The sequence below is a fragment of the Arachis ipaensis genome, chromosome B1, assembly GCF_059453495.1.
Source record: "Arachis ipaensis isolate K30076 ecotype BB chromosome B1, ASM5945349v1, whole genome shotgun sequence".
Classification (NCBI taxonomy): domain Eukaryota; kingdom Viridiplantae; phylum Streptophyta; class Magnoliopsida; order Fabales; family Fabaceae; genus Arachis; species Arachis ipaensis.
Window position 1 is genome coordinate 14561750 of NC_142436.1, and position 13422 is coordinate 14575171.

General features: G+C 36.2%; 2 protein-coding genes and 1 pseudogene across 2 annotated transcripts; 2 read left to right on the top strand and 1 right to left on the bottom strand.

Moving 5' to 3' along the window:
• The first annotated feature begins 1989 nt into the window (after nucleotides 1–1989).
• Nucleotides 1990–3822, top strand: LOC107646860 (uncharacterized; annotated as a pseudogene).
• Nucleotides 3823–3862: 40 nt separating this feature from the next.
• Nucleotides 3863–5505, top strand: LOC148575783 (uncharacterized). Its single transcript, XM_088502553.1, has 5 exons — nucleotides 3863–4430; nucleotides 4512–4957; nucleotides 5064–5126; nucleotides 5212–5325; nucleotides 5419–5505. The coding sequence occupies exons 1-5, from the start codon at nucleotides 3863–3865 to the stop codon at nucleotides 5503–5505; spliced, it is 1278 nt and encodes a 425-aa protein (XP_088358679.1).
• A 4267-nt stretch (nucleotides 5506–9772) lies between these two features.
• Nucleotides 9773–12172, bottom strand: LOC148575784 (uncharacterized). Its single transcript, XM_088502554.1, has 2 exons — nucleotides 12012–12172; nucleotides 9773–10133 (listed from the first exon to the last, which is right to left on the bottom strand). The coding sequence occupies exons 1-2, from the start codon at nucleotides 12170–12172 to the stop codon at nucleotides 9773–9775; spliced, it is 522 nt and encodes a 173-aa protein (XP_088358680.1).
• Between the last annotated feature and the right edge of the window lie 1250 nt (nucleotides 12173–13422).

The window sequence follows — 13422 nt, forward strand, 5'->3', positions numbered from 1 at the left end:
ATAAATAATTTTTTTATAATATTTATATAATCAGCTTCGGATATATATAAAGGCATATTAACTTTAAATAATTTCTGCTCCGTTAGAGTGATATACAGAACGTGTACAGACAGTACAGCAAGTAGCATGTGATAGAGTGTCATAATTTTCTATTGGAGGTTAACTGGATTAATAATAATTAAAAATATAATAATTATCAACATAAGGTTGGGCTGAGTTTTTTTAGTAAAGTCCATGTATATAGTATTGGTAAGTGGATTAGGCTCATATAAGCGAATAAAAATTTATTTTGTGGTTTGAGTTGAAGAAAGAAAGTTTTAAAAAAAGAAAGTAAAACTAAAAAAAAAAAAAAAAGAAAAAGTACACATTTGAAGTAAAAAATTTAAATGAAAAAAAAAATATAAGACTTGAACAACGAAAACAAAAAGTTAACGATGCTGTTAGGATCATATAAATAAATTGTGTTAGATAATTTTGGTAGAAAAATATAATAAAAAGAAGTAATATGATAATACCAAAAAAAAAAAAAAAGAAGTAATATGAAAAGAAGAGTTGTTTGATTAGAGATGTGGATGAAAATAAGAGTGAACGAAAGCAAAATGAAAAGAAAGATTATTAAAAGTTACAATGAATAAAAGAAAAAAAGAATAGAGCAAGTATGAAATATCACATTTAGTAATGTTGTGATAGTATCTAAATAGAATAATTTTGATTATTTTAATTTAAACATAGTTATAAATGAAGTTAAGAAAAATGATATAGTAAATTACAATTTGATATTAAAAATAAAGTTGAATGCAAATATGAAAATAATAATTAATTAAATATAAATATAATTGATGATATTTTGATGTAGAAGTAGTAGTAATTTTACCAGAAATTTGTGTTTTAATTAAATATAAGTATAATTATATTTTAGTTTTATGTATGTATATATAATGTGGTATATTTAAGTGAATTTGTATATAAAAATAGAGGAGTTATTTATTTAATTTTGTATTTCTTTAGTGTGCAGTCTTGCTAAAACTATAAGAGAACAAATAAATTTCATAATATTGGAATCAGATTAAGAAAAAATCGAATAGAAGACCATATGGAACGACCTACCAGCAAAAATAATAAAGCACATGTAATAATGATCCGCTATTATTTTTTATTATGGGATCCATAATTAAAATTAATCTACAACACTAAACTATTTTTATTTTCACACCATGTGCATCAATAGTACTAACATCATTGTCGCCTCTGTACTTCTTTTTCACGTTTCTCAATTTTTGTCTCTCGCTCGTCGATACATGAAACTATATCCATTTGACACAGCATTTCTATAGAGTAAATAGCCTCTCCGGCCCCTGTCCATTCTGAAAATTGACTACACGCCCCCTAACGTTTATAAATTATCAAATCGGCTCTTATCCATTTACTCCGTGATACCAATTAGCCTTTGAGTTGGTTTCTCCGTTCAAAGTCGACGGAAAATGCTGAGGTGTAACGTGCAGACCGTGACGTGGCGTTGGATCATCAAACGTGGATTGCTTTGTAGGCATGTGGACAAATAAGCCCCTGCAGACTCAGCAAAGCGACGTCGTTTTGCTTGGCATCATTTTGCTCGTTTGGGGTGAAATCCCATTCTCCCCCTTGTGCACACCCCAATCACCATACATCACCCTCGTTCTCTCCTCAAAATTACGAAAAAACCCTAAGAGACCGAAACGCCTCCCTCCAAACAGGCTGACAGAGACTTCCAACAGGGAGGTGTTGACGGTGCTGCAGACGGAGGAACTGACGGCGCTACTAAGGTTAGTGTCGCTATCTGATCTTGAAGCTTCGTTAGCTTGTGTTGCTCCATTTTTTTTTACTGAACTTGGTTATTGTTAATGATGATTTGGATTAGTGATCACCCCATGCATGTTCTAAAATGTTAAAATGAGGCGTGATGGAAGTTGTTAATTAATTTCTAATTATTGCACATTATTGTTCTAATAGATGTCATATGAAATAGTCCCTATTTTTCATCATGGGAGTTGGTTTGAACGGGATGAAGATGGTGCATTATTCAACCGCGACGGAAGTGTTGAGACATTTCTTACGTTAGACATAGATTATGTTAATTTCAAGGATTTGAAGAAAATGTTCAAGGGTTTAGGGTATACAAGTTACAAACAGATGTATTGGTATGATGGCAGTGCCCTTGATTTAGAGTCTGGGTTGCATGTTCTCAAAGGGGATAAGGAAATCAATGAAATGTGTGATAAAAAGATGGAGAATGTGGAGTCGGATTTGCTGGTTATTTACTTTGAGCATGATGTTAGTCAACCAGTATATGGGCCTGATGTTGTTGAGGTAGATTCACCTTCTTCCGATGACGGATATGAAATAACTGAAGTCGAACCCTAAAAATCCCCTCCAACTGGATTAGAATCTGATAGTAGTAGTAGTGATGAGGAAGTAAATGTACAGAGGAAGAGTGTGAGGAAGAAGCAGCCTAATGTGAGAATGAAAGAAGCAATGGATGCTGGACGAAAGGGTGCTAGGAAGAAGAGTTGTGTTAGACAATAGACACCTAAAAAGAAGAAGAATGTGCCACCTGGTAGTTTTGGTGATAAGGACATGTCTCCTAAGACTAAGAAGAAGAAGGCAAAGAGGTATGTTGGAAGAAAAAGAAAACATGTTCTATCCCAACAAGAAGCAGACAATGAGCCAAACAGTGGGCCTAGTGGAGATCAAGGTAATGGGCCAGGTGATGTTGACCCAAATGATGAGGCAAGGGATAAGCCCAATTCAGATCCAGTGGCTGAGGAATTGGACTCAGACCTGGAAAAGCCATATGAATATGAGTCTGAGGCATTTAACTCTCCAATTTCTGACTCAGATGAAGAGCATAAGGCAAGATATCCTGATTTCAATGAGGATACAGAGTATGGTGAAGTTCAGTTTTAGGTTGGACAACACTTTGAGACCATGGCAATGTTCAAGCAAGCACTTAAGGATTACTTTGTATATGAGGGAAAAGAGCTTATGTATTTGAAGAATGAGCCAAAGAGGATTAGAGCAAGGTGTGCTGAGGAAGGTTGTCCATGGCTGGTGTTTTGCTCTCATAATAGTCAGAGTCTAAGTTTTCAAATCAAGACATTCATTGGAGAGCATAACTGTGGTAGGAATTTGAGCAGCAACATGACTGATAGAGCTTGGGTGACAAGTAAGTTGGTAAAAAGGTTGGTAACTCAACCTCTAATGACTCTGAAAGAGGCACTAGAGCACATGAAGCAGGACTATAATGTCCATATAAACTATAGGATGATATATAGAGCCTTGAAAGCTGCTAGAGAGCAAGCAATTGGAAAGGAGCGAGAACAATATGGAAAGCTACATGACTACTTAAATGAAATTCACAGAAGCAATCCTGGATCCACTGGTATGGTTGATGTAATTCCTCAACCGGAGGGTCGTCCACTCTTCAATAGGTTGTACATTTCACTGGATGCTTGCAAGAAAGGCTTCAAGGTGCGCTGTCGTCCTCTGATTGGATTGGATGGATGCTTCTTAAAAGGGTACTTTGGTGGTCATCTGTTGTCAGCTGTGGGACAGGATGCCAATAATAGTTTCTTTGTTATAGCATTTGCTGTAGTTGAAGCTGAGAACACTGATTCCTAGAAATGGTTTCTTTCAATCCTTCATGATGATCTTGGTTCTGTGGTTGCCAATGGGTGGAACTTCATGTCTGACCAACAGAAGGTTACATTACTAGTTTCTTTGTGTTTCCTTTTTGTTATATGGTTTGTGTTCTGTGCTTACTTGTTAATTCAATTGTTCTTATGAATTGTTATTGCAAGGGTTGGCTAAGGCATTGCATGAGGTAATGCCACAAGCCCATCATAGGAATTGTGTCTTACATATATGGAAAAACTTCATCAAGCACTTTAAGGACAAGCACACAAAAGGGCTAGTTTGGAAGGCTGCTAAGAGCACAACAATGAGAGAATTCAAAGACTCAATGGAACTTGTAAAGAAGGTGAACAAGGATGCTTGGGAGTATCTACGGAAGTTTGATCCTGGTGCATGGACGAAGGCTTACTTTAGCCATGGCCCGAAGTGTGACAATATCACCAATAACATGTGCAAAGTTTGGAATGCCAAGATCGTGGAGTATAGAGAGAAACCGATTTTAACTATGTGCGAGGAGCTTCGAAGTTACATTATGCGAAAGATAGCAGGGCACAAGCACAGAATAAGCAAATGCAAAGGTAAATTAGATCCAGTTCAAAAACTAAGGCTGGATGAGTATATCATTCCTGAGAGCAATAAGTGGACAGCAGAGTGGACTGGGGATGAGGCAAAGGTATTGTTTGAAGTCCAGAGGTACCAGACCAGAGTGACTGTTAATTTGCAAAGACAAACATATGCTTGCAATGTTTGGCAACTAACAGGTATATTCATCAACTCATTTCTTGGCAATGATTTAAGTAAATATTGATTGAGTAAAAGTCATTTATGTATCTATCCTACCAGGTTGCCTTGCAAGCATGCAGTGGCTGCTATCTCAAGGTTAAGGAAACAAGGGCTGAGGCCAGAGGATTTTGCACATAAATGGCTTACAATGGAAGCTGTTCGGGTTACTTATGGGGACTCCATTAAACCAGTGAATTCTGAGGAGTTTTGGGAAGAAACAAACAGGCTTCGTCCAGAGGCACCAATCATTAGGAGACCTCCTGGGAGACCAACCAAAAAAAGGGCTGTTGATGTGGTGGCTGAGTCACAAATGCAGCAGCAAGGTCACAAGGCGAGGAAGTCATTCCAAGTCACGTGCAGTAAATGTGGGCAAAAGGGACACTACCACATGACTTGCAAAGGACCTCCTGCAAATCCGAATTGGCAGCCAAAACGAAAGAAGGCAAAGCAACAACAAACTGTAAACCAATCATCACAGCTACCTCCAGATCAGCAGGAAGCACAGGTAAAAGAAGTTCTACATATTTTTCTTTCCCATTGTAGTAGTTGTTATTTCCTCTATTCAATTGCGCAGTATAGTAGCTGAGATTGTTATTTTTGGATTTGCACAGGCCGGGGAAGGAGTTGGAAGCAATGTTCCCCAAAATGTTACTGCCACATCTATTGATCCAGTGGTAGTTTTTTATCTGAGACCCTAAACTTAAGTTATTTTTTTCTATCATGACTGTGCTTACTTTGCTTCTCATATGTCTTTCACAGGGTAAAGCAAAAAGGCAAAAGAAAAAAGTCCCAAAGACCTCTAACACTCACTCAGTCCAACAAGAGACAAGGGTTGACACTCAATCTTCACACCCTGCCCAACCACCAGTAGAGGTAATGTTATTTTACAGATTCATGCCCTTTAACTATAAAATTAATTGGCCCAAGAGCATATACAATAAATTGAGTTGTTTTCATTTGGTTTAGGGGTGGACTACAACACTGAGCCCTCAAACCCTGCTACCCCAACTGCACTCAACCACGGGCCAAACTTCAGACCCAAGCAAGCTATAACTAGACCTCCAGCACCTACAGTGCACCACCCTCAACAGCAGGCCACAGCCCCAACAATTCAGCCACCTCTACAGCAAGCAACAACCCCAAACTCACAACCATCAACTGAGCAACAACTTTCACCTGAAGGAGCAACTGACTCAGGGACTGCCACAACTCCCTTCATGTTTATCCCCACACCAGGCCTAAATGCACACCCCAAATTCAAGCCAACATATGGGTTTAGGCCACCAAGACTTCAGAAATGACATAATCCTAGTTATAGTTATGAATATTTTGGTGTAAAATTTTTTGGTTGTCAAGTTATTGGAAGTAATACACTAAACAATATGGAACATATTTTTTGTTTTGTGAATTTAGACATATGCTGATGATTTTGGCTCACTATGTAAATGCCTTTGTGCTTAGCAGTATGAATATAAACATTATGCTTTTACCTTATACAGCATTGTGCAGAGTTATCTTGGGTTCAGCCTTTACATTATTACAAAGAAAAATTCACATTCAATTCATTTAGAATCTACAATTACAGAGAAAATTAACCCAAATCTTAACATATATCCATGCATCACTTAAAGCAACATAATATACCCTAAAACACTACAAACACAACTACTGTTAACACAATTAACATTGCCAGCATAACAAACACACTATGGCTATTACTACATTTTATTGATTTTGCTTCATATTCATCTTCAATCTTGAATTCCAGTTGCTCCAACCTTTTCTCCATCATCATCATTCTTCCTTGAACATCATTGTCATCTTCATTGCCAAAACATTTAGCAATCAGTTCATCTAGCCAAACAAAAAAGTTGCAGTGACGTTGCTCCATCTGCAATTGCCATTATAGTGAATACAACTTGTTAAACAACGTAGGAAGTTGATTACATAAACTGAAGATGGGTGCACACTTACACCATAGTAAGAACAACCCAGGAAGATTCTGTCCGGGTTCTTGGCTGTCCCAGACTGTTGCATGACTGCATAGGTGCCACACTTGCATTTAGGGTGCTGGAACTTGGCCTTCTTGCCCTCATTTGCATTGCTACTCGAACCCACCAAATTCTTTCTCTGGACACGACGTGTGTTTGAGGTTGAAGATTGCTCTGGATCGCTCATGCTTCAGGCACTAGTGTTAGGGTTCAGAAATGGGGAGACTGAGATTTCGCCCTAAACGAGCAAAAGGACTTCTTTTTAAAACGACGTCGTTTTGCTGAGTCTGCAGGGGCTTATTTGTCCACATGCCTACAGAGCAATCCACGTTTGATGATCCAACGCTACGTCACGGGCTGCACGTTACACCTCAGCATTTTTTGTCGACTTTGAACGGAGAAACCAACTCAAGGGCTAATTGGTATCACGGAGTAAATGGATAAAGGCCGATTTGATAATTTATAAACGTTAGGGGGCGTGTAGTCAATTTTCAAAATGGACAGGGGCCGGAGAGGCTATTTACTCCATTTCTATATGTATAGAAATAAGATCCACTTTCTACACCAGAAACACCACCTTAAAATTAATAATTAAAATCACTGAAATATTGATAATTTTAGAATACTTAAAAATTCTTCTAAAATAAAAAAAAAACTCCATGTATATGCAAACATTTTCTCTTTATGATGTTGTGGTGAGTAAGCCAAAGCTCCTTGTACATTATTTAATTCTTTCTAGTTGAAGTTCTATTATTTGTAGTTTGTACTGACGTGTTTATTATAATTTGAGTGTCTCCTTTTTGAAGAGTCAAATGTGTGTGGTACGTTATTTATTATTCTATAAAAAAATACTGTATATTACTATTTACGATATTTTTTAACTTTTAAACTGATAAATCAACTTAAATATTTTAATTTTTGTTAAGTCAAATATTTTAATTATTTTTTTAAAATATAAATCTTTTGAAGTCAAATCAATGTTAGACAACAAAATGGAAAATTATATATTTTACCGCTAGATTGATAAAATAAAAATGAATTTCACTTCTAATTTCTTTTTACCAAAAGATAAAAGTTTGTTGAAATCCTCAATTTTAAAGAACCATTTTTTTCTAATTTTTAACATCATTAAAAACCTAAAAGGCTAAAAATTAAAAGCCTATAAAAATATGCAAACAAATAACAAAAATGCAAACCATATAAAAAAATATTTTACTAAAACTTTGATTTGTTGATGACTGCTCAAAAGATTTTCTAATAAGTAAAAAATAGGATTTTTTTATTTAAATTAATAAAATATAATATTTATTGAATTGTGTAAACGTCAAATATTTATCTATATATATTATGTGACACATTTTGGGTATTGTGTCCCAAAGCACTCTAAAATCATAAAACATATTTTAAATATGTAATCATCAGGATATAACATACGCATTACACATTTTGAATACATCCGGAATATGAAATAAATGCTTAAAACGGATTCTGAGTACTTAGGATACCTGGCTAATGATACTGGGTCTTAGTATTTAAGATATTTTGTTTTAGTTGATACTTAGGATATTTTGATTCAATTAGTTAGAAAATATATTAGAATAATGACATATTAGATTAACTTATTTTGATTAATCAGTTTTTTATGTTAGGATAATTGAATTTAAGTAGTTAGAGTACGTGTTAAATGTAGGGTTGTGTTGCTATTTTTTTTTATGGCTTTTGAAGTTGTGTTGCTATATTTTTTTAATAAGGGTTAAGTATCCACACCAATATCCATAAATTTAAAAGGATATATTCGGAACAAAACTTTAAATATGAACTTCTGACTATAGAATTTAGGGTTTAAGTTGATTTCTTTTCGAATTTTTTGATATTTTTCTAAAATTTGTATGCATTTGTTTTCTTTGAATTTGTATATATTTCATCTTTATATATATATAAAAAAAGCTAAAACAAAATGTGTGTATGTTGGGAACAAAAAAGTATTGAGTTCAATTTTGTTTTTGGGGGTTGAGGATAATATTATATATATATATATATATATTTTTTTTTTTACAAATTATCTTTGGTATTAAAAGTTCTCTTTTTTTTTTCAAATGTAGTAATTTATTTATTAAAAATAAGTAATAGATGTCCAAGTTATAGAACATAATAAAAGAAAAGGGGGGAGGGGAGTTTCTCCTAGTAGCACTAAAGGCCTTCGAAACAACTAAATAAAATAAAAAAGAATAATAGAAACAGATAAGAGGAATAGGAAATGAAAGGTAAAGTAAGAACAGGTCTTCAATTAGAAATGGTGGGCATCGTCGAGCGCCTTTTTCAATGAGTTTCTTCGAGACAGCCACCACTTCAATTGGAGTGCTTGTTTGATTTTTAAAAATGGCTTTGTTTTTGGTCTTCCATACATTCTAACACTGGCAAGCTAGCAGGTCTATTTTTCTCTCTCCACCATGACCACCACGTAGGGATGCTGATGAAGCTTTCTACTATGCTCAGATGCTTGAGAACTGGTGAGCAAAAATTGGAGTTCTAAAGTTGCTTTATTGCCAATATTTCTTTGATTCAAGACATTGAGTGATACAATGATTGATTGTTTCTTCCATAGATTGGCATCTCTGCAGATTGGACGTGTTGTGGAGATCCTTTGGTGTAGTTGTGAAAGAATATAGAGCCGTTCATGCAAGCACTTCCAAATAAAAATCTGGACCTTATGAGAAATTTTTTGTTTTTAGGTATCCTTCCAAACTAAATTATTCTGGTTCTAGTTTAAGTTCACATTTGGGTAGAAATGGTAAAATTGATATGCAATATAGTAACCAGAAGCAACATCATATGATTTTGACTTGTTTAAAGTCCATTTTAAGACATCTTCACCCTCACCCGGTTTGATTGTTTCAATTTGGTCTATAATAGAAGGGAAAAAGAGTTCTTGTAAGAGGTACTAATTACATTCTCTATTCTCTGTTAGCAGATCTTTGACATAGGCAACTTGAAAGGACTACGTGCCATAGCTGGAAGAATACTCACGGGGTAAGGAGGAGGTAGCCACGCATATAAAAAAAATATGAATTGAAGTTCTAGAATCAACTCTTCAATGGAGGCCCTTTTCAACTAGTTTTTGGCCCTCCAACATACTACACCATTCCCAGGAAGGTATGTTCCTTGCTTCTGCAGACATAATATTACCATATATGTAGTATTTATCTCTGTATATATCGGCTAGGATAGTCTGTGATTTTGTTGTGATTCTCCAAAACTGTTTGCCTAATAGAGTTAGGTTTTGAGCTTGGAGATCTTTAAATCCGAGACCCCATCCGTCTTTGGTCGAGTCATTCAGTTCTAACTAATCCACACCATACGTCTTTCATCCCATTTCTATCCCACCAGAAATTAGTCTGGATACTATGAATTTCAGATAGGAGAGTATATGGTAACCTGAAACATGATGATGTGTATATAGGAACTGACTCGCCTATAGCCCTTAGGAGAACTTGCCTGCCTCCAGCTGACAATAAATTCTGTTGCCATCCATCCACCTGTTCTCTTACTTTCTCCTTGATTTCACTAAAAATTTTTCTCTTGGATTTCTGGACAAGAGAAGGAAGCCCCAAATACTTATTCTGAACTCCAACATGAGTGATATTTAATCTGTCTGCTATATGTGTCTGAATCTGAGGAGGGGTGTTGTTGCTGAAAAAAAGAGCCAATTTATTCAAATTGACTTGTTAAACACTAACACCTTTAAATAAATTGAGCAAGTTTAGAATATTTTCACAATTCTCTTTTGAGACCTTACAAAATAGGATAGACTCATCAGCAAATATCAAGTGGTTTATAATAGGACATTGTCGATTAATCTGAATCCCCGGAACCTGTCTATTTTGTTCTGCTTTGTGTAGCAAGAAGAAAAAACTTTCTGCACAGAAAAGAAAAAGATAGGGAAAAGGAGGTCACCTTTTCGGATGCCCCTTTCTGGCTTGAAAAAGCCAAAGGATTGACCTTCCACAATAACCAAATAAGAAACAGTTGACACAAGTTCATGAATCTAGTCAATAAATTTTTGCCCCAAAACCTAGTTTGTCCAAAATGAACCATAAAAATCTCCATTCAACTCTGTCGTAGGCTTTGCTCATATCCAACTTGACATCCATTTCGGTCTCCAGACCACTTTTCTTGTTTTTAAGATAATGCATGCATTCATGTGCTATTAGAATAGTATCAGAGATAAGCCTTCCTTTTGTAAAAGCACTCTGACTAGGGCTTATCACTAAATGCACAAATTTTTGCAGTCTATGAACTAGGACTTTAGAAATAATTTTATACATAACTGTAGAAAGATTTATTGGTCGTACCTGAGTCATGTTGCTAACATCAGTAATATTTGAAATCAAGCAAATTTTAGTATGGTTGAAACTCTTAAGAATTTCCCCTCCAAAGAAACTCTGAATATCCTTGAAAATATTTCCTTCTACAATGTCTCAATACTTCTGAAAAAATCTAGCAGTCATACCATCATCTCCTGGAGCACTTTGGGAATGGACATTGAAGGTGGCTCGCTTCACTTCCTCCATATATACTAGTCTTTGTAGCCGTCGGTTCATGAGAGTTGTAATCTTCAGCTCAAAGCCCTCAAAAATAGGTCCTCAGACTGTTTGACCTATAGAGGAAAAAATCTTTCTGAAGTAATCATCGACAATTGTTGTTATACCTTGGTGCGTGGAAGCTGCATTTCCGGTAAGGCCAATCAATCTCTAAATCTTGTTCCTCCCAGTTTTGCCTTTGAACTTTCTATGAAAGAAAGTTGTGTTTTTATCCCATTCCTTGAGCCACTTGATCTTGGATTTTTCTTTCCAGTATCTTTCTTCATTATGCACTGCTTCCTCCAACTTTTGTTCTAGCTTCATAATTTCCATACCTCCCTGAATCCCACTCTGTCTTATCTCTTCTATTTCCGCGACAAGCTGATTAATGGCCATTTTAAAGTTAGCATCGCTGGACTGCTATCATTGTACCAACTCATGGCGGCAAAGTTTAATCTTTTGAGCCACCACATTCATTGTCGAGCCTTCTATGCTAGTCTTTTAGACCTCCTCAATTAAACGCCGAATTTCCTCCAGTTCACACCATCTATCTTGGAACTTAAACCTGCATTTTTATTTCTCTGAATGGAGAGAGGAATCCATGAGCAACGAGGCGTGATCTGAGCTAGTCTCGGATAGGCGGAGAACCATCGGATTAGGGTACAGCTATAACTAGTCTTCAGTCACCAAACACCTATCTAGTCTCTTTTCAATTAACTTATCTCCCCTCCTCCTATTACTCTATGTGAATTTTCTGCCAATCATACCCAAATCAGCCATTAAATTTCCCCCAATGAAACCATTAAATTCTGCCATAGCCACTGAGGACTTTTCTCCTCCTCCCTCCTTTTCACTTGGGTTGGTAAAGGCATTGAAATTTCCTGCAACAATAATTTTTTCTCTATTTTGTGCGATCGGCGCTAATAGCTTTTTAAATTGTTGACGCCGGAGTTAGTCACTATGATTGAAGTGCACACCAATGAACAACCAGCTCTCTCCCAGATAGATATCCTTAAGTCTTACTACTATAAAGAACCCCTCAACTTCCAAAATCTGCGCATCCACACCTTCTTTCGATGCCAAAACTAAGCCACCAGCTCTCTTATTTGGTTCCACCATGTACCACTTTGCAAAGCCACATTCTCTCATCTTTACCACAACTTGTTGAGATTGATTTTTGGTTTCACTAATAAAATCAATCTTGGGAGAGTGGAATTTGCTAATCCATTTAAGATTATGGATTGTCAGGGGTATCCCCAAACCCCGACAATTCCATATAAGTAGTCTCATGGATCCCCAGGTGACATTTGACAGCTGGCACCCCCACCATTGCATCATTCTTCTGTTTCTCTTCTAAACATATCAATTTTTGTGGATTAGCATTTTCTGTGTCCTCGTTCTCCATTTTTGCACCAGCAATTCGATTATATTCCCCCACTTTCTTTCTTGCCATCTTCTTTAGGCTCTGTTTTGCATTCGGAATTCCTTGCTGTTTTGCTCCCATCTTCTAATTTTTCTCCATATTTAGTGGCATTATTATATTAGATAGAACCTCCTAAGTCTTGGATTTTTTCAACTTTGTAGCCCCAGTCTCAAATGTTTCCTCATTCCTCCTATTCTCCTTGACTAGATGATAATTATTTGCTTCCTATTTTTTCGTGTGTTCATCATTGTCATTCATTGATAAATTAGGGAAACTATCAACCAGCCACGTAGGGGAAGTCTTTTTTTGAGGAACGCTTCTTGATTTATCAGCAGAATTTGATGCATTAGGTTGTCCTTCTTCAAAATTGTACACTTTTCTTCCAACTTGATCTGCCGTAACCTATTTTTCAATTTTGTCTTACTTCATGTTACCCTCATCGGGGTCCCACATGAATGATTGACAATGCTTCATCTAATGTTCTAGCATCTTACAATACGTGCAAAAGGTGCCTAACCGTTCATACCTCATCCCTACTTCAATGAGTTGTTGGCCTAGTCCAACAATTTGCAATTGATCTTTAATCATCTTAGCGGCCTCCAATTCCACCTTTGCTTTTACAATTCTTGATTCCTTGCCCTTAATATCAGAATCCACATTCTATCACCTTTCTGATGTTATTTTCGAGTTTTCTCCCCACCTCCAAGGTTTTGTAGCTCTCAGGTAGTCTCCAGAATTGTATCCATACTGAAAATCTATGGATCAAACACCCTTCTACATGATCCGTCTCCTTCCAACGTTGGACATGGAGGATAAAATCCTTGAAAAGCCAAGGAGATCCTTTCTCTATTCGCAGCATATCCAATTCACTATTGAAGAAGAATTGGAATTAGTTTTGTTCCCTTTTAACAATCCTAAAGCCCTCTGGTCTCCCCAGACAGCATTCAAAGCATAGTTGTCAGAATCGAACCGGTTA